Below are 26,804 nucleotides of genomic sequence, written 5' to 3'. Positions count from 1 at the left end.
AAAGTGTCTACAGAGAGAAACATGGCAGGGTTTCCTCTCTCTCAGCTTTCTAACCATATGTGTTCTCTGCCTTAGCAAACAAGTTTTCATGTGCGTTTCATTCGCTCACAGTGTGAAGTTTTGAATTCTGTTTCTGAGACGTTGAAAGACTGCCTGGACTCCATACTGCGAGGAGTTATGTATTCAGTGTCTTCTTATATGGCTTGGTTTCTGGTTGCCTTTCAGATGTGGAAGTTGTGAACATCTGCTGGGCTGGATTGGAGAAGCTTCACTGGATGTAGTGATTTAATTTTCTTTCCATTATGTGTGTTTTGCCCTCTCTGTGAATGTCAGCGTGTTTTTTAAAAAGGGTAGAGCTGTTTAAAAAGAGATGGAGCACTGGTAATAACCACATTTTATTTGATAGCCTGTTCAGCCTTTTCAGTTAATGTTTTAAGCACGCTTGTCTTAATAGAGAATGGGAATCAGTGGGCTGCAGGTCAGAATACAGTACATTGTGTGCATACGAGAGAAAATGCATAAGTCTGTGTGGATCCTGGTTGTACCGGCTGCATGTGCTGCCTAGTCGAGCATGATTTAACGCAGCCTTTGTGAATGTAGGACAGAACACGTTATGGACACCTCTTCCGCCTCCTTTTTGTCTTTTTCTTCCTCTCTCTTCTGCTGCTCTATCTCATTCTCACATCTCAACTTCTTTCTCATTGTCTCAGTCCTTTGCTTTCTTCCTCTTTGTCAGTACCTCAGTCTTTCCATTCTCCATCTTCCATCTTTTTTCTTTTTCCTCTTTCTCTCATTTTCTTTCCCCTGACTGCCTATCATTCATTGTCCATCCATCTCCCTCTCTCCCTTCTCTTCATGTTTATTGCTGCCAACTACATTAGCACTCCTGTCTTTTACACTCATGCCAGTGCCTCTCACTCTACTTCCCTCTCCTTCATACCTTTAAAGATCTGTACGTCTTTCTCCATAAACAATGCAGCTCTTGTCTTTTTTACCCTCCCCCTCCTCCTGTTATACACAGACACAGACACACACACACACAGACACACACAAACATTTTGTATAGAAGTATATCTCTATTTATGGAAAACATTGAGCCACCACACATCAGCACACAGTTTCCACAGTGGGGAAATACTGAAGAATATTGGACAAACCTGTACAGTATCATCTGTACGGGAGTGCATTGTTAGATAAACATTTGTGCTATCCATTGTTCTGTTACTGTCCCATTCAATTCATTATTGTTATTTTTTTTTTTGGCAGCATAGTTAACTTCATTTTTTTTTCTTTCAAATGTCAGCACAGTAAGTATAAGATGCCAGGAAAGTAAATATATTTACATTTAAAGCGTGCAGTAATCCTGTCTCATTAGACCAGGCGTAGCGTTGTGTCAGATGACATCTAAAGATACTGTATATGATTGGTTTAGATGTATAGATGTAGGCGCAACTTTAGCTGAGATAATTGGTGATACCCTGCAGCACTGTCAGCCCAGCAAGACTAAAGAGAGGAGATAGATGAATAGATAGACGGAAGGATGGGAGGAGTACAGAGAGGAGAACTGATGGCTAAACAAGAGGACACTAGATAAATTGAAGATTTCACACTACGGGATGTGAGGGCAGAGAGATGGATGAGTGTCGTTTTAGGGGCGATGACAGTAGAGTAAGAATAACTGAGGATAGAAGTGGGCAGATGGATGAAGAGAGAGATGAGGAGGGGGGGGGGGGGTTGTAGATTGAGTTCAGCTTCGCAGATGTGACTTAGGCTTAATGAATACCAGAAGGAATGGCTGAATGGAGCACTGGAATAATGTTTGAGTTGAATGTGGTTGTTGATGGTTGATGGTTTGTAGAAGAGTTGACTGCGGTGTCAGAATGACAAGAAACCCAGTTTTGAGTTTTATCCCGGTTTGGATCATGTTCAGGAAATGACGTTTGTATGAATCATGAGGAACCTGGTTCTTTATGCTCCTTTCATAGATTTATTAGGATGAACCCAGTTTGTAGACTGGTTGCCAAGACTGTGGTGCAGTAGCATGATTTTATGACCACATTTTTTGGTTTTATTTTATGGTACTTACTACTAAGCAAATTGGGTGAGAACACACATACATGTGCTTAAATGGTTTATTGTCTCCAGCATAGTTACATTTCTCTTATCTGGGTATTATGAACCAGGATATGATGTTTGCATGTGCAAACACATAAAACGGATACAAAAGCCCTTATTACAACCAGAATACTTTTGTTCATGTGCATACACTTAATGACAGAATAACTGAATAGAACAGGGATGGTGTATTGGTGGAAGATGGGCTGAAATGACTGAATGATGGGATTTTTGGATGAAATAATGTTTCTTTAATGGAAGAAGAGCTAAATGAATAGTTGAAATGATAGATTAAAGGCTGAGTGGGATGTTGGGTGGAATAATGTCCCTTGAATGTTGGAATAATGACACATGAGCTGAGTTAAATGTTGTAATGATAGTAAAAGAGCTAAATGACATACTGGAATGGTGGAATAATGGAATAAGGGATGGATTCAATGCTGGAATAATGAAATAAGGGCTCAGTTGGATGTTGGAATGACAGGATAAGAGCTGAATGCCACATTGGGAAGATGAAATAAAGGCTGAAAGGAATCCTGAGATTGACAGCTTTCAGGCAGGATTCAGGCTGCGCTGAATTCACGTGACAGAAGAAAAAAGGACTTGGAGGTACAAGATGGGCAGCAAAGTCAGGGGAAGAGAGGAGGGGAAGCTGGGGGAGGGTAGGAGCACGCAGAGAGGAGGAAAAAGAATGACAGCAAATGAGGAATACAAATGAAAATGAGGGCGACTGTTTGTATCATGAATTAAAAGAAGTGCTTGGAATGATAAAGTGCCGCTCGCTAGTAGAACAATAAAATGGCAGAGCATTTCGTTCGGCGAGCGTCGTCTAAGTGTGTCATGGGTAGAGCTGGATTTCCTGTGACGATGCTTTGTTTCGGTGCCAGGGCTCCCCTAATGTTCCTGTGTGTTTGCCTGCCTGTCAGACGTCACTGCAGCATATGTCAAACTTGATCTGGTCATGGTGGTGGTGGTGCTGCCATCAGAGACTGACTCCCTGGCTTAGTAATGTGAGGAAGATTTCTGCCTTCTGCCTCTGGGGAATTCTGGGATAGCGAGAGAGCAGCTCACACTTTCGGGTGTGGGACTTGTGGTTGATGGTGTTCTGACATGGGTATTACACTCACTTGCATAACGCAGAGACATACACATCGCACTGGCATCTGCCATTTCAGTATGATAACCCACATGTGCTGATAGGGGTGATAAGGACTTCCAATACGACCTTGGTTTTGGTTGGACTTATTTGTTCATTCATTCCTTTAGTTTAGTTATTTTGTATTTTTTGTGTCATGCCATTTCAGCCCATCTCACATGGGATTTACAAGATGTAAGTAAGACATAAAAAATAGAAGACATCGTCCAGTAACATTCAAAACCTAAAGATGTCATAATGTTGTATGTTTATCCACAAAGTTTGATTTTTTTATTTATTTTTTTTTAATTAATTCAATCATTTAATTTTCTGTCATGGAGGTGAAACACTGAGCAAATTAGTTATTCTTCTCATCAAATCATAATGATTGCATCATAAATCTTTGGTGGCTATATTTATTCAAATTAGTGTCAGCTACACAATATTAGCCCCGTGTCCTTCTTTAGCTGAATAGTTAGCAACCAAATATTCACTCACTGGACCTAAAAGATCTATCTCCGTCAGTGTCTTTTAAATTTAAATGTAAACATTATTTAGTTACCATTACAAATATAGAATTTCTGTCATCCTTAAACTGTTTCGAAGACAGAAGATCATGGTGAATGATGGCGCAGAAATCTGCAAGTGGCAGGAAGTCTTTCTGATTCCATCATCTCCTGAAATATGAATCGACTGGATTTATTCTGGAAAGAGCCGCCATTCATCTCTTTAGATCTTGTTCAGTTGGAAACTGCTACTGGCTTCTTTCTCTACATTCTCTCTCACTGTGTACTCTCGTCCTGCATCTCTCTCTCTCTCTCTCTCTCTCTCTCTCTCTCTATCTCTCTCCTCCATCTTTCTCCCCACCCCCCTCTCCATCACCCCATCATCTCAACGTGGTGATGCTGTCATGACAACTAAAGTGCTTCCTGAGTGCTTGTTGGGTAAACTGACTTTCCCAGAAGTGCTTCCTCCATTTTACCCTTCCCCCTGCTAACATGCACACATATACACACATTTTTTCCTACACTTGTCAGGACCCTAAATGACATAGTGCAGTGCCTGACCCCTAACTCCAGCTATAACCATCATAACTAAACCCCATTTCTTGCCCTAACCTGAACTTGAATCTGATTCTGAGCTTAACCCTAAAACCAAAGCTAAGCCCTCACACCCGTCTATGAAGGAATGTGGGCCTACTACAGTGTCCTCACAGAGATATAAGTACAAGAGCGCACACACACACGAAGACACACACATTCCTGCAGTTGGTGAAATATTCATATAGTGTTACATTCAGCAGAACCAGCTTCTTTCCATGAAAGCCTGGTTGTCTCCAGTGGCCCAGACAGCGGTGGCTTGTAGGACTGGTTTGACTGGTAGTTACAGACCCCTGCATGACAAGCAACGCATGTAGGTCATGTGATGAGTTTCCCATATGATACAGTTTACAAAGAAATTACAGTTTTGTAACAGATACATATTGTTGACATGGTAAAGCTGGATTTTCTTATCTCTGTGCTGTCTCTAATCCCTCAGATACTAACATTAGCAAAGCTGCACATATTTGCATTATATATATTTTATAGCCCTGGTTGCTGTCCTCTTCATTTTACCTACATGAATTTTCACATGCTTATATATTTACAAACTCAAACTTTGACATTCAGGGACTTTATTTCAGGGGAAATCTGGACATACACAGCCACTGTACAGTAGAAGTTATCTCAGCTGTACAATGCAGATGCGTCCCAGGAAAACAACAGTGACGCCAAACCTGTTAATGTCTCTAAATTAATTAATTACCTGGTAATTTCTTGTAGCCTCTGAGTCATTGAAAATAAAATCCAAAACATATTTTTTCCTCTGAATGGATTGAAAGTACATACAGAAGTGTATCAGCATGCTTCTGGGCAATTTAACGTAGGACTTGTGCGGTCACGGCATCATGCATCGGCAAACATGCATCTAGACATGCATGAATGCGCACACAGAGACATGAATGTTCTGCATACTTGTATTTAAATGGGTCAAAAGAAATGTTATTAGATTCACAAGCAATTTCATGCACAATCGTTGCATGTCTACCCCTCCACCTTTTTCAGATATCACATGTCTCAGGAGATCCTGACCCTTGCACACCTAATTTGTGGGTGCTTGCAATTTTTGTTCGTAATTGTCGGTCCATTGCTAGCAACTCAGTTTTTTCAAGTTAATGAGTGTCAACTAAATGCTGAAATAGTAATATAATATGTAGTGTCATAGTTATTCACTTGGTTGAATTATTTTCCAACACATATGGTCAGCATAACTTGACACTTGATTTATCATTATGATGTATTGCTAATGTTTAATCTTCCCCTCTAGACGTTCACTGGTCCAGCAATTTGGTTTATGAAGGACCGTTATCGTGACCTTCTTGACCTGTTGGTTTCTGCCTGTGGTCTGATTGTGAGAATAAATGGGTGCTAAACAATGACCCTCCTCTGTCATCCAGCAGACAGGAAAAGCCCATTGACTTGATTGTGTATTATTATGGTATTATCATCTGACTTTGTTTGCGTTCACACACAGGCGTACACAAATATGAGTGTGCGTCGGAACATACACATGCACACATGCAGCGACATGCACACAAACACAGTAATACAAAAATAATACACGGAGGTACGAAACCCCCGTACGTGCACACCCTCAAATCGGCACAGAGAGTAAGAGACAGTGTTTATGTTCCTTAGGCCAGTAGCTCGCTGTGGGACAAATACAGGAACAGGATATTTACTGTGTTTCCTTGGCTCGTTTATTAGTTCACAATAGTGTCTGTTAACAACGCAGGCATAGTATTGAAATCCAGCCTTACCATTTTTTTGTGTTTCTTGTGTCAAAGTTTACCTCTGTGTCAATCCTGCTGAATCTGTGTACAGTTGGAAGAGTGACAGGAAAGATGGAAATATAAGTGGATGTCACGTGCAGTATATGGAGTGAACCATTTGGGTTTTTGTTCTTTGTTATGTGTGCATAATACGTGTATTTGATACTTTGAGTATATTTTGCTGGAAATGCGCCTGTACTTTAAACGCACAACTTTTACTTAACATGCAATATTTTTAGCACAGTTGGCACATCAGTTGGCCAACAAACCAACTGGTACTGACAGTAGTCATGAATCCTTTTCATCGCCCCGGTGAATCCGTCAGAATTTTTACGATAATTGACCCTTGATCCCAAGAGCTTTATGAATCTAATTATATATCAATAGGAATGCAGTGTAATATTTGGATCTATATTCTCTCTATGCCCATAGCAATAAAGAAATAAGAGTATGTGGTGCTCATCAACCCCTTCAAGTGTGAATCTCTTCCTCTGCCTTAATCGCTTACTCCCTTTAATCCCACCAAACGACAGCCAGTCATATAAATCAACATGTTTACAGTGAAATGTTTCCAATTAAAGAGGACGCTCGTTAAGAAGCATCAGCGGACACCGCTGGATCCTTAATTGCCTGGGATGCCAGTGTGTGATGCATATTAATTACGTATTAACCTCACACACAAACACACACACGCACAATTGCGTACCGGCACATTAGTGTGTATTGCATATTAATTACCTTTTACCCTTTGTGCTGTGCATTAAGAGCTGCGTGGCATCAGAAAGACAGCTCGCCCAAGGGCAACGCACATACACACTCACACACACACACATGCTAATGCCACCAACGCCGTCTGTTCAGGTTGCATTCGCAATGAGGAATGAGCCATTTCAGTCAGCCAGGCATGACCATAACTAATCTCACCACAGGATGTGTGTGTGTGTGTGTGTGTCTGTGTGTGTGTGTCTGTGTATTTGTGCGTAATCAGGTATAACAATGCATTTGTGAGCGGATGTTTCCCGTCAAGACAATTAAACAAAGCATCTGATCGAGGGAACTAACCACCTGCCTGTCTTCATTAATAACTTTTTTCGCGGGTAATTGAAAACTGCAAGTCAGCACTGTCTGAGAGAGTGGACATTGACCTTCATGCAATCATCTGCTACCTTAGTCTCAAGACCTGAGGAGGTCTTTGACCTGATTTGACCTGATTCAGGACTCTCAGGTTACTGTCTGGTCCTCAAGGTGAAGGAGGAGCTTGGTGATTGCCATTTTGACAGCGATGATGTTGATGTTGTCACCGCTGCTGTGGACCACTTTCGATGTTGACTTCTACAAAGAAGGAATCTGTATGCTGGACCTCTATACCGCCAGACTAATGTAGGAGTTGACTGTGTTGTCTAAAACTGACTCCATGAACTTACCAATCATCATTGCAAATGTTTTTAATACATTTCCTATTTGGCAAGAATATACAATATAATAAATAATAAAAAAGTTACCTGTTTTATCTTTAAAATATCTAGTTTCTTCAAATAAGTGCATGTTGATTGCGCTTTTTTGCCACTGGTTGTGTTGTAAAGCAGCATAAGTTTGTCAGTTGGAGTAAAAATCTTAATTTCACTGCGGTAACAAACCAGATAATGTTTACAGTTAAAATAAAAGCAGTTATCACTAAGTCCCATGTACATAATCCAGTTGGCATTTAAATGACATTCAGTCAACTTGCATGTTTTTTTTTCGCTCTTGTCCTGACAGCCGCACCATGGACTTTAAGACTGCCCTCCAGCTGTGGTTTGCTCTTCAATTCCACACTGAACATCCATGTTCTTATTTACTCTCTCTGGCATTTTAATCGCTTTATCCCAGTTTCAGCCTTCAGCCAGCTGCCCTGACCTTCATGCCCCCCTTTCGCGTGCGTGTGATAAGCCCTTAGACACATAATTAAGCAAAAACAGTCAAAAGTGCAACATGAGATAACTACGCAGTCATTTGCACTCATGCTGTCATGTCCTGTCTAACCATACGCGCATGTAGTTAATTTCCACACATGTTCTGTGTTCGCTTTTTCTGTAGAGCATGGATAATCTATTTACCCTAAATGGAAATGAGCTCGAATTAATGATAATAAATATCTTACCATCTACTCTGTTGGTGCTTATTAGTCAACTGGATTGTTTTTTTTTTTTTTTTTTGGTTCACACCAATTTACACATTTTAATTGCAAATGTTTATATCATTCTTATAATCATTTGCAACTTCCAGGGGAAAGATATATTCCATGCAGTATTTTGATTTAATCAAAAGACATCATCTAATCTTTGACACCACATTATCAGCAAATGTCTGTGTCTATGCAAATGTCTACGTCTGTCTGGTTCACTGGGCGTCTGTCTTTCTATCTATTTTATAGCAACATGCTTTCAGCAAATAAATACGGTTTTATTTTGCATACAGTTTTAGTCTGCATATGCCAAATACTGAAGTAAAGTTTGTATGTTTTCTATTCCACTGACTAACAGTCTGTCACCCCCCCCCCCAACAAACTCCTGATCAACAGGAAACCTAAGTAAGGAGCTTTATATTATCACACTGTGCCCACACCATACTGTTTGATTGACAGGTGATCTTTTGGGAGTGCAGCACAGACACACCAGGCGGCAAGAGCTAAGCACCAAAAATAATAAAAAGATAAATAAATAAAAGTAATTATAGTTATTCTGGCATGATATCTGAACGTACTATGTGAAATTCTTAATATAGCCAAAGCTGTTCATTCTTCCACTTTTTTTTTTCCCCTGCTTCTCCACTCCTCTCCTCTACACTTCAGTCCGTGCCTGTGTGGCTTGTGTGTCTGTAGATGTGAAATGAGCTGCCACCACATTTTTATTGATTTGGCCGTGAGGGTTTGGAGGATGAAGTCAAGGAGAGCTAGACACCAGACTACGGCAATAAATCTGTATGCAACCATAAATGTGTGTGTGTGTGTGTGTGTGTGTGTGTGTGTGTGTGTGTGTGTGTGTGTGTGTGTGTGTGTGTGTGTGTGTGTGTGCGTGTGCGACACCATGCTGAAGCAGACAAAGGATCAGGTGTCTCCTGCTGCCCTGAACACCGAACCCACATGTAGAGTGTGATAAGGCAGCACATCATTATAGTCTGCAATGGGTAAAACTGATGTTGTTAGCAAACCATTGACACAATAGGTACAGACCCCTGTTTTCTACATTCATCGCCTGATAACAAAAACAAACAAACAAAATAAAACTTTTCACATCTGAATAAAATAGCCCCTAAAGGCATACATTAGTGTCTGTGCTCTGCTGAGCATGAATTATGTCATCAGATGTATTAGTCTGCTCATTCAAAACTAGGCCAGCTTCATGAATGCCTCAAAAGCAATGTCTTCAGCCTCAACTCGTAATTAGGGTACGTGTGGCATCCTACGTGCCAGACACACTTTTGGAAGGCTTCCTGTACGTGTGTGTGTGTGTGTGTGTGTGTGTGTGTGTGTGTGTGTGTGTGTGTGTGTGTGTGTGTGTGTGTGTGTAAGGCAGAGGTGAGACACAGCGCGATCCAGGGCAGAGGGAAAATTTTTCAGGCCTAATGTTCCATGACAATGGGCCAAGGTTCCGTCAAGGTGAATCAGAGCCACCGCCGTCGAATGCCTGAAACACACACACACACACACAAAAATCTCCCCTTCTACTCCTCCTTTGTTTCATCCTCTCTCCCTCATCTCCCCTCATAAACTTTGCTTTCTTCCTTCCTTTCTCCCTTCCCACCATTGCCTCTTGCTTATCCTTTTTACCTCCCTATATTTTCTCCTTCCCTGTTCTTTATCCGCCTGTCCTCCTACCTGGAGTTTAATTAGGTCGTTCTTAATCACAGTTGCAGTCTGAATGGGCTTCGCCACAGCCAATTGAAGAAAAAGCTGGTGAAAACAACAGCATCAAACCTTAGAGGGCAAACAAGCACATAACACACCTCCTCTCTTTTGTCCTATACTCCTCTCCTCCTCTCTGGTATCCTTCCCTTTGTTCTCATCTTCAACATTATCTCTCTCCTCTCTTTGACAGTAGATGAAACAGAAATCCATCATTAACTACACAATATCTCTGGACACAGCAATCTATGGAACTCTGCTTCAAGAGTCCAATATCCCATTAGTATTTCATCACCTATTGCATGTGTCTGCTTGTATCCATCTGAGAGCAACAGCAAATTCGGGACGAAAATGATGCTGTGATAAGTAAGTGATTGGTTGGCTTGGGGGCGCAGCCATGGCGACAGAGGTTGTTGATGTATTCCTTGCGTGTTAACATTCTGAGTGTGTCACCCTCCTGTCGACCTGCCCCACTTAGATCAGCCGTCTGAGTCTGCGTTCGTGTGGGAGGAAGAGAGATTATGTCTGTTCCTGTGCTTGCTGTATTTGTTTATATATGTTGCACATATGGAGCTAGGTGGGTACAATATTGTGCAGCAGATGCAAGTGCGAACTATTAATCAGGGGCTGGTTACAGATCGCTGAATTGCATTGAAGACTGTGAATAAGAAGGAAACTCCCACAACAGAAAAGAATTTATTTATTTTTTTGGTTACGATAAGGAAACACGAAGAAGAGAGGGTTGTACAGGCGGGATAAAAGAAATAATTCCCAGAGGGATATAAGAAGAAATCAGACTTCAAAAGAAACAGGAAAAAATACAAATGTGCGACAAAAACTAGGTGACAAATGCTTCTTTTAATTTCAACTCTGCAGCTACAAAAGTATCTCTGATGAGGAACCTCAAAACAACCGCAGCCACCCAGGGAAATTTTTCTACCGCTTGTGATGTTGACCTCCTTTTTTTTTTTTTTTTTTTTTTTAAAAGAACTAACCATGCTGTCCTGCTTTTTCTCTCCCCCCACTTTTTTTTTTTTAAACCTCTCTCTCCATGACCCCCTTCCCTTCCCTGTTTGTACGTCTACTCTTATCATCTCATCTTATCTTTATCCAACCCCAAACACCCCATGGCTTCTACGCCCTCCCACCCTTCTTTCAGTCTGCAAAGTGGGGTTTTACCGTTCGCTGCTGGAGTCTCTGGCCTGCAGTAAATGTCCCCCTCACAGTGTGGCCAGGCAGACAGGAGCCACTGCTTGCAGCTGTGAAGATGGATACTACAAGATTGACTCTGACCCTCCCAATATGGCCTGCACACGTAAGGATATACCACCTTTATTAATCATCAAGTTCCCAAATTCATCGAGATGCTGTTGTATGATATTGCTGCATGTATTTGCTTTTCTCCATCTAACCACGTTTCATCTCTCTCAGGTCCTCCTTCTGCTCCACGTAACGCCATCTCTAATGTCAACGAGACCAGCGTCTTCTTGGAGTGGTCTGTTCCCATGGAGACAGGTGGTAGGAAGGACGTGCGTTACAACATCCTGTGCAGACAGGTCTTGCCAGATGGAAGGGGCTTGGAAGAATGTGGCCCCAACGTACGTTTTCTGCCACGCCGTGTCGGCCTGTCAAACACCTCGGTGATGGTGGCCGACCTGCAGTCGCACACCAACTACAGCTTCCTGCTGGAGGCTGTCAACGGGGTGTCAGAGATGGCCAAAGACCACGCCAAGCAGTATGTGTCACTTAATGTGACAACCAATCAGGCAGGTATGTTGCACCAGATCTGTCACAACTGTCAATGCGAGCTTTTTCTTTTTGCCAATCACAGCCTCCCCATGAGTGCCCCAATCACTTCCACATCTGTCCTGCCACAGCTGTATTCAAACTTATCGTGAATTTTATTGTGAAACAACAAAAAGAGACCTCATTACATCATGACTCTTTTTTTCCCCTCCTTATTGAAACTACCACAGACCGACCTGGATACTAGGCTCGAATATCTGGGTTTGATAACAAAGACACCAGATGATCAAATCATCACAGTATTTGTCCAACAAATCTGTCGCTGTATTAATTTTCACTCGTGCATCATCCCTGCAGTGAGTGAGGGAACATTGCTCAGTGGAGAGATTTTTTTTGTTTTGTTTTTGTTTTTTTTGTTTTTGCCTTTGCATCCAGATATGTCATTGAAAAAGCAGCTTGGTCCCCTCAATTAGGCAGTACACTTCATCAACAAGATTTGCGGGAATCTGTGGCGTAATGAAATCTCTTGATTTGCAGGCTGTTTGTTTAACGGGTGTCTCGTGTGGTAGCAGGTGTTATTCCTCATGCCTATCAACAATGATGAATCAGGCGGATGACATGCAAGTTTGTTCATTTTAGTCTGGGAAGTACTATTTTTGAGCAACTATGAATGAAAAAAGAAAATTTCAGCTATGTTTTTTTTTTTGTGGCTGCGGGGAATATTTTATTAGATGTGATCCCAGAGCAGCTTAGAAAATCTGTGAGAGGAACTATAAATTGTGCTTGAGCAAGGCACTAAACCAACAACACTAAAGTGAGCAGCACGGCGGCCAAACATAAAAGACCTCTTCAGTAACGGACAATGAAAGAGCCCCACTACGCCCCGTAGCTGTAAATATTGGACGCTTTGTTAGCTTCCTTTTAAACAGAGATTAGAATTCATATCTGCTTTGGGAACCCTTTTTTATATTTACGGGAGGTGTGTGCTTGTGTAGTTTTATTTTATTTGCTTGTAATGAATTGGGCAGCACACAGCGTAATGAAATGAGAAAAATATGAGATTAATGCTCTCCTCCCCAAGGCTTCCATCTGGAGGGAAGGCTCTAGGAAAAAAAAAAAACAATTTTGATGGAGCTTGTTTGTTCCGTTTTGTTGAACAGATGGTTCATTGTCAGTCAAGGAATAGTAGGAAGTAGTAGTAGTAGTAGCAGTAGTAATAATAGGAAGGGTTTGTGTAGGAGAGAGAGGGAGAGGTAGACAGACAGACAGAGAGAGAGCGGCAGATGGTTGTCTGACAGTTGAGAGTACTGACAGTCCCTTAACTGTGTTGTCACTGTGACTGTCAGCAGACAGAGTGGATTACACCAGACTACACAACTCGCATGGAGTTTATTGGAGTTGTGGCTGGATTAAAGTTAGTCAGTCACTGGACCAAGTGGAGATTAGGGATTACCATAGATTACACATGGCTGGCGGAGTCACAGGCAGATAAAATGTGCTGCTCTTTGGCATGGATGTGGTTCAGGCTATGCAAGGGTGTGTTTTTATTTTACCCTGGAAATGCAGCACTTTGTGTTGGGAGCAGTCACCGTGCTCAAAACTCAAGAAATCAGCAAATCAGTGAAACAAAACTTTATTTACAAAGTTTTGAGTCTAAAGCCATTTTAAAGTGCTTTACAGGTAACTAATTAGATTAACAGAACGTATATTGGATAAACCACTGGGAGTCAAATTCACTCAAAGTAGAAGAAACAAAAGCAGTGGAAAAGTGATGACAGCTAAAACATTGATCATTGATCTGACTCCTGATCATGGCAGCTATTTCTCCAATCATGTTGTGTTCACTGCAGCATGGTGAGAACTTCAACCACTGCAGGTCATATGTGTAAACTGACTTACCGGAGTAATGAGAACAATCATTTTAACAACAATCCTGAGGCCATAATTGTAATGAACAGCTTAACCTGCTCTGATCCAGCCTCGCCTCCACGTTGCAGATGTAATTACCCTATGAGGACTTTGATCAGGGTTTTACCTCTTTGCTTTGGGCTCGTATGCGACTGTGTGTTATGACCGTGCTTCTGCTTGTGAGGGTAGAACGGCAAAAACAAGGTACTGAAACAAAAGTACAGAGAGACGGGGGGCAACGGGGGGACTCAGCTAGAGAGAGACAGAGAGAAGGAGTCAGAGGATCTGCCGTTTGATGTGTGGGAAGTGTCACACTTGATAAGGGATCCGTGAAAAAGGTGATTTCACAGTGTCCCTGTGAAGCCCTGCTGAATAATAAAGTGTTGGTACTCATGAGGAGGAGAGGTGAAAGGCAGGCGAGAGGGAGGAAAGAGAAAAGCAGAACAACAGGGCGGAGGTAGAGAAGACAAACTGTGGAGGAGAAATGATGGAGAGGCGAGATATGTGATGAGAGAAAAAGTGAAACGGAGGGAGAGAGAAAGGGTGGACATTAACTGCTTGTAGACCTTCAAAAATGCTCAGAGGTCTGGTGCAGCTAAATAGTTTTAAAAAGGCAAGTCATGTATTTTGCACCACTTTGATGTTGCCTTTCACACCAACACATATAATTTGATGAGGTGGATAGCTGGAAACCACTGTGAAGTTCAAGAAATTAATTAAAAAAGGAAAACTAAATCACCAGACTCACTGCAGAACTATCCCTTCAAGCCAATGAAATTTTGAGGCATCTAAAGTATTTGCTCATATACCACTGTGAAGGCTTGAATTGACTATTAATGATCAATAACCACAGAACATTTAGCCCAAGCTTTATGATTATATATGCATTAAATGAGTTTCTGTGGTAGCTCAGCTCTATTATGTCTTTATTTCTGGTCATTTGCTTTTAATGATGTTGACAATGTGGAAGCACTGCGTGGTAATGGCACACTAAATGCCTCCATACATTGTTTTTGCTGTTGTTGGCTATTAATCAAATGAATCGTGATGCATTAGCTCGTGGGTGGCAAAGTGCACAGCCTGGCGCTCTGGCCATGTATCTTACTTTTGTTTTGGGCACAGATAATGTATTAAAAAAAGTAGTGGGGTTGCTGGAGTGTTTGATCTGAACCTGAATTGAACTGAATTTGGAAAAGGAGAGGATTAAAGAAGATCAGAGAGCAGAGAGGATACCGGAACAGAGAGTGGGCTGAGAAGAAGTTGGCCACGGGGCAACACAAGAAGGTGCGTAGGTGGCTTCATTTTTGGTTTAGGAGGCATCTTATATTCTGAGTGGATAAATATCAAAAGAAACCTGAACATATCAACTTCTCAGGTATTCATGGGATTTGGTGAGAGAAGAATGTCAAAAATAAGAACTCAGCACATGCAAGGCAGTCACAGTGACTTAAAATGCAGATGTAATGGAACAAAAAAAAAAAAAACTTGATTTATTCTGGAACAGAAAAGAAATAAAATACAGGATTTCTTCCTCACTCCCAACTGGAGCAGCAGTCAACTCAGTGCTGCCCCTACAGGAAAAGAAATTGAGAATGACAAGCAATAGAGCTGTGGTATTTTATAACCTTAATAAAGCCATTACTCTCTGCGGCCTACAGTTTTGGTCAAACATATTGGCACCTCTGATTTTCAAGTACATCATTCAGAATACCTTCAGAGTTAAATGCAAATGAACCAATTTTGTATAACCAGAATATTTTAATAAAATGTCTAAAGTTACTGAACAAAAGAAAGAAAAAAGATGATGGTGAAATAATACAAAAACACAATATATTCCAGACACAATTATTGTCACCTTTTTGATGAATGTAAATTAGATCCTCAAACATAATTAACCAAAAAAAAACTACAAAAGAACCCCCAAAAGAAGTAAGACTCATTTGTACTTAATTTCATGTGTTCACGTGACCTGAATTAACCAATGAATGATGACTTTACTGCATAGAAAATAGTTTCTTTTTCATGATGGCAAAGACAAGAGACAGCAGTCGTGTGAAGGCCGAGGAGGACACCGTCACTGAGAGAAAGGCACAACAAGGAAAGACTAATGTGTGCAAAACCTCACAGATGAGCCACAGTGTTTCTGGGACAATGTTCTATGGACAGATGAAACCAAAGTAGAGCTCTTTGGGAATGCAGTGCAGGATTGTTTATAGCTAACAAAACACCCTACTTACAGTAAAACATGGTGGAGGCTCCATCATGCTGTCGGAGCTGCTTTGCTGCCTCTGGTACTGGAGGCACTGAACGTGTAAAAGGATTGATGGAATCAGACGGGTGCCAATAACTTTGACCATTACTGTATCTCTCTTTCTCATGCTGTCTCCCGTCTGTCATTCTCCAAGGGTCGTTAAAGGATAATAAACCCGATAGTTGAAGGCTTGTATTGATTTTAGTGATGGTTCAGACAGATAGCGGTCTGAGAAGCGTATGTTCTACACTGTGATAACGTTGCTCTTATCTGAGGCCAGAGTTGTTACACTGGAGGGCTGCAATCGTCCACCGAACAACTTTTACAACCTTTTCTGACTTCCCTCGTCATGAAATGGAAGATGTATCGCAGCTGTAGATTGACGGACGAAACAGACACTGGGCTCACAGACGTAGATTATTGCAAAGCATCTAGAGTTTGTGTTCTTTTAGGCTCAGAGTTGCCGTACTATAGGTGCTCATTAGCAGATTTAACACCCACTGGAAGTGTTTAAACCACGAGCTGTGATTTCACTGTCATCCCTGTTGCTTAAAATGAAAGTGTTGCTGGGGCCGTGTCTGCACTCCTTCACCATGTCCCTGCCTCTCTCTCTCTCTCTCTCTCATATTTCATCACTCACTTTTTTTTTTCCAATTTTGGCAACCCACCCGCTTGTCTTCCATCCCCCTCCTCCCCGTCCTCATTCAGCACCCCTTCCCTCTTGTCCGTCACCTCCCATTCTCTCTCAGCATTGGCGTTTCTCAGATCTGTCGGATTTTAAAAGACTTGTTTTAGTCACAGCGCCCGAGTTGTGGCGTTAACAGGTGTCACAGAAAGGTGCTTCTGTTGCTTTGAGTGTTATAAACTCTGTGTGTGTGTGTATATATATATATGTGTGTGTGAAGGAACAGGTGTAAATTAGCGATGACTTGATCAGTCTGTCAGTGTTTGTTGTTTTTGACTCGTGTGTTAAATGTATGTATGTAATGGAGGAAAATTCAACAGTTAAAACAGATTAATCATTCAAGTCATTTATCAAGCAAAAATCCCTGACAGTTGCCGCTACCAGCTTCTCAAACACGAGCATTTGCTAATTTTTGTTTCAGTGTAAACTGAATACCAGTGGGCTTTTGAGTGTGGATGGTACAAAACACACAATTTGAAGACATCATCTTGGCTTTGGGAAACTGTGATCAGTGTTGTCTCAGTTTTCAGACATTTTGTAAACTGAATGATTAAATGAAAAAAAAACTGATTAATTCATTCTAAAAAGTATTTGATACCTGTAGCCTTATTTCAAATGTATATATTGTATATATATTACATGTAGAATGTCACATTAAGTTTATTTATATAACCCAAAATCATAAGCTCATATACTAGAGGGCTTTACCCTCTTATGGCACTCTCTATTCAAACCCTTTGATTAAATAAAGCTCAGCAAACTGCATCCATTTTTGGAGGATTTAAACTTAGATTTTGGTGTATTGTTACCCGTTAAGCTGCTGGGAAAAGAGGCCCCCTCTCTCATCATCACATCCCAGCCTTTATACCATTTAAGCATTGAATGTGTGCGATTCGCTCTCTGGTTTCAGGCTTTTAAGATGTTGCAGATAACACTTCTGTGCGACCATCCACTCAGGATACAGTTACTGTGTTTGTAGCGATGATTTATTCCCTGTGGAGTTCTGCTGAGGCTATTGAAACCCAAACGGTGTTTAGCATTTGCAGCAGAGGCTTACACACACACACACACACACACTATTAGGATGTTGCCTAAGGGAGCATTTTGCCTGGTTGAAAAGCTCTTTATGTGTCAGAGACTCTCCAACTGTCCCTCTGAGAGATGAGCCAATAGCTCAGGTTACAACAGGATGGTTTGATGATTGATGCAAACTCACACAACTGAGCTCAGTTGACTTTAGGACTATTCAGAATATATTACTACCAAAAAAAATCTTATAATTAAAGTGGCAACTTTAAGAAGTGCCAGAAACAAACAGGAAAAAACTCCCTACGGCCAAAAAAGGTTTTCTTTGTTGCTCATTTTCAATTTCTCAATTTTCAGTTTTACAATGTGTGTTGTATCCTTTGCAGGCTGCCAAAGTTGGTACTCTAAACACTCGAAGCCAGATGTGAAGAGTCATAGTTGGCTTCGCAGGCTCCTCTGCCAGCACCTGCCGAATAGCAAGATGTAAAGGGATAGTTTAATTAGGTGCAGGTGCATCTTGTTGCCAGATTGCAGACATTTTTTTTCTGAGAAGCAGAGCTGCTTTGGAACCAAAAATAGTCTCACTTGTTGAGTTAAGGCTCAATGGACTGAGCCAAACAAACTCAGAGGAACTCTAGTAACAAACAAACTTGAATTCCAAACAAGAAACCCAGGGGGGGAAATATGACAAAAATTGTCAGTGTTTTGTTTTTTTGTTTTTTTTCTTGCCATGCATCACAGAAGTAACACAACAGCAAAGACAAATGTACATAACCGTGTGAATTCTGATATGGTAAACCGTCTCTCCTCTTTAAAACCATTTTTGATCTTTTTTTTTTTTGTTCCTTGATGTTTCATCTTCACTTTAATATTTCATAAAGCACAACAATCACAGAAAGCATTACAATTAGCTCTGCGCATGTAAACATCAAAGGATGAGGACTGTTTTATAGATGCTGATGGTACCCAATGGATTTTACAACTTTTACACCACTTCTCCTGTTTAATCAACGTTTATAAGAATTTTAGTGTTTCAGTCATGTTAAATACGGCAGTAAAAGAGATCCTCTGGGTTGCATCATATTATACAGCTGGATTTTTACTTTTCAGGCAAATTAATGTTGATGCTTTATCTCTCTCTCTCTCTCTCTCTCTCTCTCTCTCTCTCTCTCTCTCTCTCTCTCTCTCTCTCTCTCTCTCTCTGTGTGTTTACAGCACCCTCTCCAGTGAGTGTGGTGAGGAAAGGTCATACGGGGAAGAGCAGCATTGCCCTTTCTTGGGCAGAGCCTGATCGCCCCAACGGCATCATCCTGGAGTACGAGATCAAGTATTTTGAAAAGGTAAAAAAAAAAAATTCACGTTCGCTTGGTTGCTTTTACTAGTGCAGTTGTGTGTATTTTAATGTACAGTATACACCATATGCTGTATTGGCCTGCTGTCCGTAATTCACAACAGTTTGTTCAAAATCAAATTTTGCAATTTGCGATTGTGAAGATTATGATTACTGAGCAACTGTATTTAAAAACGCTGCATGTAACACCGTTTACTTTAAGGCCTCTGTTAAAGTTGCCACATACCGACTCAAATTTAATCATTTTTCTTAAGAAACATCATTGCTTTGCATTAAAACCAGCACCACTGGGCTTATATTTATGAAGTTACCTGGTTGAAAGCGAACTTTCAAAAAACTGCTGAAAATGTACATTTCTATGCATTTGAGAATTTGATGATGCTAAAGGAATCACTACCACCGATGGATTTTTGCCTCTTCCCAGCTCTATACATATATATACACATTCAGTTTTCCTTGAAGAATTCTTTCACTGTTGTGGCATTTTAATTCAGGTCCACTACTTCAAAATGACTCTTTCATGCGACAGGACAGCACTATAGCTTTTTTTTTTTTTTTCCCCAAAGATGGAACTAGGTAGATACAGCAATTTGATTCTTGTATACAGGTCATTGTTCCCATGCCCTTCCTCTTTTCTCTCTTACATCTTGTGATGTCTTCTTTTCTGGGAAGGTCAGGATTAAAGTATACAGGAGAGCCGAGCAGGGTTTGTGGTCAGTGGTTAGCTAATGGCCTCTGGCTAATGGAGGGGGCATTTAGCTGTGTTTAAACCTGATGTGGTTACAGTTGCGAAACTGATCCTTGCACACACTCAAGCGCGCACACAGGTAGCTGAGCCGTAGAAATGTGCAGAGGCATAGGCAACAAATGTGAATGCGCACACAGATGCAGGCAAGAAGATGCACACAGAATTACTACTGCACCAACAAATCGAGTCCAGTCAAGGCAACAAAAATATTTGTGAGGCATGTGAAAGAATTGCAGTAACAGTCTCTTCCTTTCTCCCACTACAGGAGCAGGACTCCAGTTACACTATAATAAAATCCAAGGAGACCGAGATGGTGGTGGAAGGCCTGAAGCCCTCTTCAGTCTACATCTTCCAGGTTAGACATGGTTTCAAAAATGGAGAAAGAAAAGCGCACTGATAAATAAATAATAATAGGACGGAAAAAATGTGGGAAAAAAATCCAAATATGACCAGAAAAAACACTTTAGTGTAGTCTTGTGGTAACATATGAATATATTTAAACGTGATATTCATTGTGGATGTGATATATACGGACATGATGCATTACAGGTGCGAGCCAGGACCTCAGCAGGCTATGGCGCATTTAGTCGCCGTTTTGAATTCCAGACCAGCCCTTACTGTGAGTACACCTGAGCGAGAGCGGGAGAGTGTGAGCGAGTGGGAGTGTGAGAGAGCATTACATGAACAATAAAGTTCAGCTTGTACGTGACTCCCTCCTGCTTTTGGAGGCTGCATCAACAACAGATGCCAGGTGTGTTTTGAGCGTGTGTGCTTTTATCCTTTGTGTGTGTGTGTATCTAACTCTTTATTTATCCCTTTTCTTTGGCAGTAACTGCGACCAGTGAGCGTGCCCAGGCTTCGATAGTAGCGGTGGCCATCACGTTGGCTCTGGTCCTACTGGCAGTGGTCGCTGGATTCCTGCTCAGCGGACGGTAAGAAATAAATACACACCTGAAGAAACATAAACACAACCAGGAAAACATGTGTAGTTCATTGTTACGTATATGCAGGTGTACATGTGTATGTTTACACGCATTCTTTCTCCTGTGAGAACTACAGTCCATTAAATGCCTCCGACTGTGCCAACATAAAGTAAAAATGGGGGTGTGAGTGAGCACAGGGACCATGACCCCAGGGTGTGATACAAAAATACTAATGCAGCGCTTAAAATGTTGTATTATAAGTGTTATTGGAAACTTAAAATTAAATTAATCAATACTGAGAAACACTGAACTAACAGTACATGACTAGAGGGGGCATTAGAAATTGTATATCTCTGATACTGACTGTATGATGAGAATTATTATTATTAATAGTCGTATTATTATTATTAGAGCTGTAACATCTCTCATCTTCCTGTGTATTGGGGTAAGTCATGTTATTAATGTAATAGAGAATAACATTTAACGAGTTGAATTGCTCAATTCGAGGGAATAACGGGGACAGGCCGCTCAGAGTGTGAAGCTGAGATTTTATTTTATTTTCAAATGCAGTTATTATCATTTTGTAAAGCTCACCAGTCATGTTCATCTGTATATAAGTGGATATATGTTAGCTTAGTCAGAGGACATCCCCTTATCCTTCTCTTACCTATTGCAGCATTATGGGATTAGATACATGGCTTGAGGTTAGAGTTTTGTAATAAGTCAGGATTAAGGGTCGCTTTATAGATTATAGCTTTAGGGTTGATGCATGGAGGTCAGTGGATTCTTTTTTTTTTTAAGTCTGGTGGCACAGTCTTGCTCTGTTACACACCGACATTTAAAACTCTGTCTGCCATACATCATACACTACATTAATGTTGCATTTGCGTGCCTTTGGGCTCATATGACCATCACTTAACCTTGTGTTGTAATTGGTACAACCAATTTTCTGGGATCGTTTTCATACAGGCTGCACACAAGTGTGAATGTACAGTAGAGAAAGAATTCCAATATATGCAAAGGACTTAAATCACCCTGGCCATAGTGAAATATGTTAAACTGTTGTTGAGAAAACATTCAGTCTCTTGTCCTTATAAAATTTTTTGGTCCCTTGAACTCATCTATTTGTCTGTAATAGTTTATTGAACTTTCGAACTGAACCTTATTACCACTTCAGTAATCACATTTTCCTGTGAAATGTATCTAATTAAGTTAATCACAGGCAGTATACTGTATGTCCATGTCCTTTTACTGAACCATAATTAACAGAGCTGAGGGCAGCTTCATAAAGCTCGGAGTGTGAATTCAGATTCGCATGCATGTTCTGATGGTCTGTTCCTCCTCCCAACTCTCTATTCACACATTTATAACAATGATCTATCTTACATCCATCTGTCCATGGATCTGTTCAGTCATCTTCATTCATCCATGCGCACATTTTGTAGCTTCTTCATTCATTGAACTGTCCATCCCTTCAGCTATTAGGTCATAATTTTAGTAATTTAATTCATCCTGATTTAAAAATGTATTTACAAAGATGGTGAACGTGTAGTTCTTTGACCGAATGATCACATGAATAGGCAGTGGCTGCACTGGTGAGGTTTAAGGTTTAAAGAGCAAATCAGAAAGACACAGTGGTGATTTTGATTTAGCCAAACTGGGATGAGGATGGAGGATCGCTCTGGTTTTGTGTGGGGGTGGAGAGATGGAGGAAAGCCAAATTTTTTTTTCCAGTGGTCAATTTGGGACACAAGCTTCACAACCCCCTCCATCCACTGTGTTCCCATCTCCCCTCCCCCTGCACTACCCTCCAGACTACACAAGTGTGCGTAGACATCCAAGCACGGCACACATGTAGACATACACACATACGCACTGATGCATGTATGCATGAGCTGACACACACACAGACACAGATGTACACATGCAGGAAGTTGGAGGGCCAGCCTGGGCACTGAGCGTGCTCAAACCCCTTGACTCAACAGATCCGGCAAACTAAACACCCTCAGGCAGACACACATGTGCAAAGTACACACACGCACACACACAGGCTTCCCTCCCCCCTGCCTATCCAGCTGCCCATACTAAACCCCTGTAGCCAAGCCTGGCTGTCCTACAGAGATGTGATTGGAAAGACTTGGACATAAACCCTATGTGTGTGTGTGCGTGTATGTACATTCATGTGTTCATTCAATTTTTGTCTTCAAGAACCAAAAAATGAGGAAAATTCTGCCATCGAAAAGATTTTCTTTTTTTTTTTGTTGATTTTACAGATTCAGTAAATGAGTGCGTTTACCTCATGAAAAAGTCATTTGAGTGTGTGTGTCTGTGTGTCGGTTCTGTCTGTGGCACACGTGTGAGTGTGAGTGCTTAAAATCAATCCTCCTGTTTAATTGGGTTATCTGTGATTATCTCTGACGCTTCTTGTCTAAATATTGACATACAGAAGCGTGTTGAGCCCGTGCACATGTCATATAGTCACACACATCCACACAACGCACAGCTTAATACATATTTTGGCCATCAGGGGAAACACAAGCATGCTTACTCAGGCGGACATAAGGGTAAAGGATATAATGCAGATACAGACAAAAGCCTGTAGTTTGAAGAATTTCTCTTACATGTCCTTTTTCTTTTTCTTGCAACTTGACAAAAAAAATCTTTCATTTTGCATATGGCCTCTATCAAAAACTGCAAGACTGTTCTCTCCTGTGTCAAAAGTCAGAGTTGATCTGTTGACAAGCGATTTCTTGAGAAAAAAAAAAAAACTGCAGTCCTTTGCCTTCATCTTAAAGGCTGGTAGTTTCCAGCGTTTTCAGCAATATTTTTGAAAACCTTGAAATGTAAGTTAGCAGATCCTATGAGGAAATAGAAAGCTTATCTTGCACTTAGATCCAAGTCGGATGATGTCTTATGTTGGCCAGAGTTTGCTTTTACTATGCCTGGGCCATTCTGTCGTATCTTTACTTTGGTCTCTGTCTTTCACCCTTTCTTGTCTTTATTTGTAAATGTCACTGTTTGCTTCTTTTTAGATACACCATAGATAAAATTCATAAGGCCATACAGTATTTTGTGCTACTTTCTAGTACACACAGGACAATGATGTGCAATCATTGCCAAATGAGGGTGTCTGCCTTATACCTACATCAACATTCAGCCTAAGAAAGTTGACAGTTTGTGTCACTGATACAAGTGTAGTTGTAAGATTTCTGCAATATTAAAAACACTAGTCAGTGCTTTTACTTGTGCACATGACAACTCTATGGTATGACATTGATACTAATGTGTTTGGGTGTCTACCCTCTCAGGCGATGTGGCTACAGCAAAGCAAAGCAGGATCCTGAAGAGGAGAAGATGCACTTCCACAACGGACACAGTAAGTTAAGAAAGCCCAGACTTATTCTGTATATATTTATGTGTGTGTGTTATAAGTTCATCCAAAGTTTACACTACTACAGTGAAGGGTTCAGACAGCGGTCATGTCTGTATGCGTTTGTTCATCTCCGTAGGCCCACGCGTATGTGCGTGTGTGTCACCAGTGCAGCTGACAATGTACTAGGAACTATTCTTTGAATGACACAGTGACAAACCTGCTCCATGGCAGCCATGTTGGCAGAGGACGTACAAAGCTCTGATGATTTATAGGCCGTGACAGCATATTATATTTGGCCACGTTTTTTCCATCCATCTGCCGGCATCAGAGCCGACGGTGACAGAAGCATCAACTCCGGAGAAGTTAGGAGAAACAGCAAGTGTGCCAGTATATGTGATGTACTGCCATATTGACATATACCATAAAAGAAGTTATTTTAAAATGAATGTTACGAACTTAGGCACACAAAAGGTGACTGAAATGGCATATTCTTTGGGGTGATATTTGGATCATTGTATTTTGATCTTAAGATGCAGTAGTTTTAGTGAGTTCTTTTATTAAGGGTGATGTTTTTTCGAAGACAGTAACAAAGGCCTCGGGGTTCAGTGTATGTATTTAATCACATCGCAAGTGACAGTAATAACAATGACATAATGAACAACTTTAATAGCAGTTGTGTCAATATAAAAATTCTGAGGTGATGTTTGGTTAAATATTTTGAGTTTGAAGACATTTGAAAAAATTGGAAAAGCTATTTTCTCACTAATGGTTAAATATACTGTAGCAAACTTTGTAACATTTCCAAGTATAGAGAATGACACCACTAATAATATTAAGTTATTTTGTATGCATACACTGCACTGTGGATACAAGACTGACTACATGCTAACATGTTAAATGACATCTCAATGGTAATGATGTCATGCATGTGCCTCTGCAGTTAAGTTCCCGGGGGTGCGTACCTACATCGACCCCCTCACGTATGAAGATCCCAACCAGGCTGTGCATGAATTTGCCCAGGAAATTGACGTCTCTTTCATCTCCATAGAGAGGATCATCGGAGCTGGTGAGGAAACTAACTTGGTGTGCCTGCTTGTATGTGTGCACCATACACAGCAGATACACTCATTCTTATTCTGAGCATCAGTCTGAGGCAGATTTGTGTCATAGAATACATTAATTGTTGGCTCTGAACCACTGAGGTGAACCTGTTCAATCGAGCATACTCGGGTAAAAACCTCTAATGTCCTATAACAGCTTAATATCAAACAATACTTTATGAAAACATGCTTGAAGTACAATAATAACAGTAATGAGTCCAGCCTAATTCTGCCATGTTGTTTAGAATTTAACCGTTTTCTCATTACCTCTGCCATAGTACTTCATATTTCCTTTAACCTGCATAAATCTGTCCTGTTCATAATTGCACGTCATTGTACAGATGCACGGTTACACGCAGTCAATTAAGCCAAACACTGCTGGAAAATGACAGTTCACACAGCTATAAATGGTGTTTGTGCCCTGCTGACAAACATGTTGATTTGCAGCATTTATTAGCCTCACAAGCTCTCTAGCTGTGCAGCAGTGAAATCAGCCCTTCAGACTAACGCCTTTTTTTTTTTTGTTGGTTTGTAGCTACAATTGGTATAATGAGCACTGAATATGGAGTTGAGTGATGCTTGTCCAGTATTTAAACACAAACAATTGTGTTGCAATTGTGTTGCCCTAATCCTAAAAAGTAAAAGAAACATATTTCAGCAGCTTTAGGTGTTAAGAGTAAAAGCAGTCTCAGTTATGTGAGACTAAATCTATTCATTCTTAGAACAACACTTTCAGATTTAAGTATCACACACAAAAATCGATCTATTTAGGGTTGTTTTACCGTTGGAGAAGAATTTCACAAGTCAAGGTGTTGAGGCCACGCTCAAGCTGTGTCTTTTCGCAACAGGGGAGTTTGGAGAGGTATGCAGTGGACCACTGAGGCTGCCTGGGAAAAGAGAGATCCAAGTTGCCATTAAGACCTTGAAAGCAGGCTACACAGAGCAGCAGAGACGTGACTTCCTTTGGGAAGCGTCAATCATGGGCCAGTTTAACCATCCAAACATCATCCGTCTGGAGGGAGTGGTCACCAAGAGTGAGTCATCAGCACGTCTGTTTCCAGTCAGACACTGTGTTTTAGCTCTCAGGGATGTGAGTCCGAAGTGAACCCTGTAGGATCTCTAACATATGTCCCAGTGCAGATTATAGAGACTACTCATACAGCAGTCTTGCTGTGTAAATATTTAGGAATCTCAAGCTTGACTTGTCAGGTTCAAGTCTACTTGCTAGACTCGAATTTCTGTGTACTTTGTCAAGGTTTTTCAGCAACCATCAGACTCAGCTGTGCTCCATCGATCGGATTTAGAAGTCCTTTGACATTTCAGCTGAGGTTTATCAAACTCACTTCACGTTTTAGTTGTACTCTGACCTTTTTCTGACTCGCTGATACAGTTGATTTTATTATTCAAGTGCTACAGTAACAGAAAATTTCATATTTTTCAGAGGTCTCCAAAATGCTAAATCTCCAGGTTGATTATTCAAGATAACAAAATCCCAAAGTTGTTCTGTTATACTTGATATTTTACAGCCACATAACTAACTATGCCTCTCAGGAGTGGTAACAAAATTCATCAGTTCCCAGTTTATTAGGTGCACCAGTTAAAACTAATACAATCTAATACAACTGTCCCTTAAATACATTGCATTTGTGAAAGTTACATTGTTCATTTCTGTTGATTGTAAAGAAAAT

General features: G+C 40.8%; 1 protein-coding gene across 5 annotated transcripts in view; it reads left to right on the top strand.

Moving 5' to 3' along the window:
• Positions 1-26,804, top strand: part of LOC121195296 (ephrin type-A receptor 5) — a 49,183-nt gene that overhangs the window by 10,831 nt on the left and 11,548 nt on the right. For 2 of the 5 annotated variants that reach the window (XM_041058678.1, XM_041058675.1), the window contains exons 3-11: positions 11,165-11,320; positions 11,437-11,775; positions 18,837-18,961; positions 19,986-20,075; positions 20,270-20,339; positions 20,550-20,652; positions 23,952-24,019; positions 24,957-25,082; positions 25,965-26,150. In XM_041058678.1, the coding sequence (XP_040914612.1) occupies positions 11,165-11,320; positions 11,437-11,775; positions 18,837-18,961; positions 19,986-20,075; positions 20,270-20,339; positions 20,550-20,652; positions 23,952-24,019; positions 24,957-25,082; positions 25,965-26,150 (1,263 nt within the window). Of the gene's footprint in view, positions 1-11,164; positions 11,321-11,436; positions 11,776-18,836; positions 18,962-19,985; positions 20,076-20,269; positions 20,340-20,374; positions 20,378-20,549; positions 20,653-23,951; positions 24,020-24,956; positions 25,083-25,964; positions 26,151-26,804 lie in introns of all 5 variants that reach the window. The other 3 variants (XM_041058674.1, XM_041058676.1, XM_041058677.1) reach the window with 3 other exon arrangements.

This window comes from Toxotes jaculatrix, chromosome 16 (assembly GCF_017976425.1).
Source record: "Toxotes jaculatrix isolate fToxJac2 chromosome 16, fToxJac2.pri, whole genome shotgun sequence".
Lineage (NCBI taxonomy): Eukaryota > Metazoa > Chordata > Actinopteri > Toxotidae > Toxotes > Toxotes jaculatrix.
This window is presented reverse-complemented; position numbering and strand designations above follow the sequence as displayed.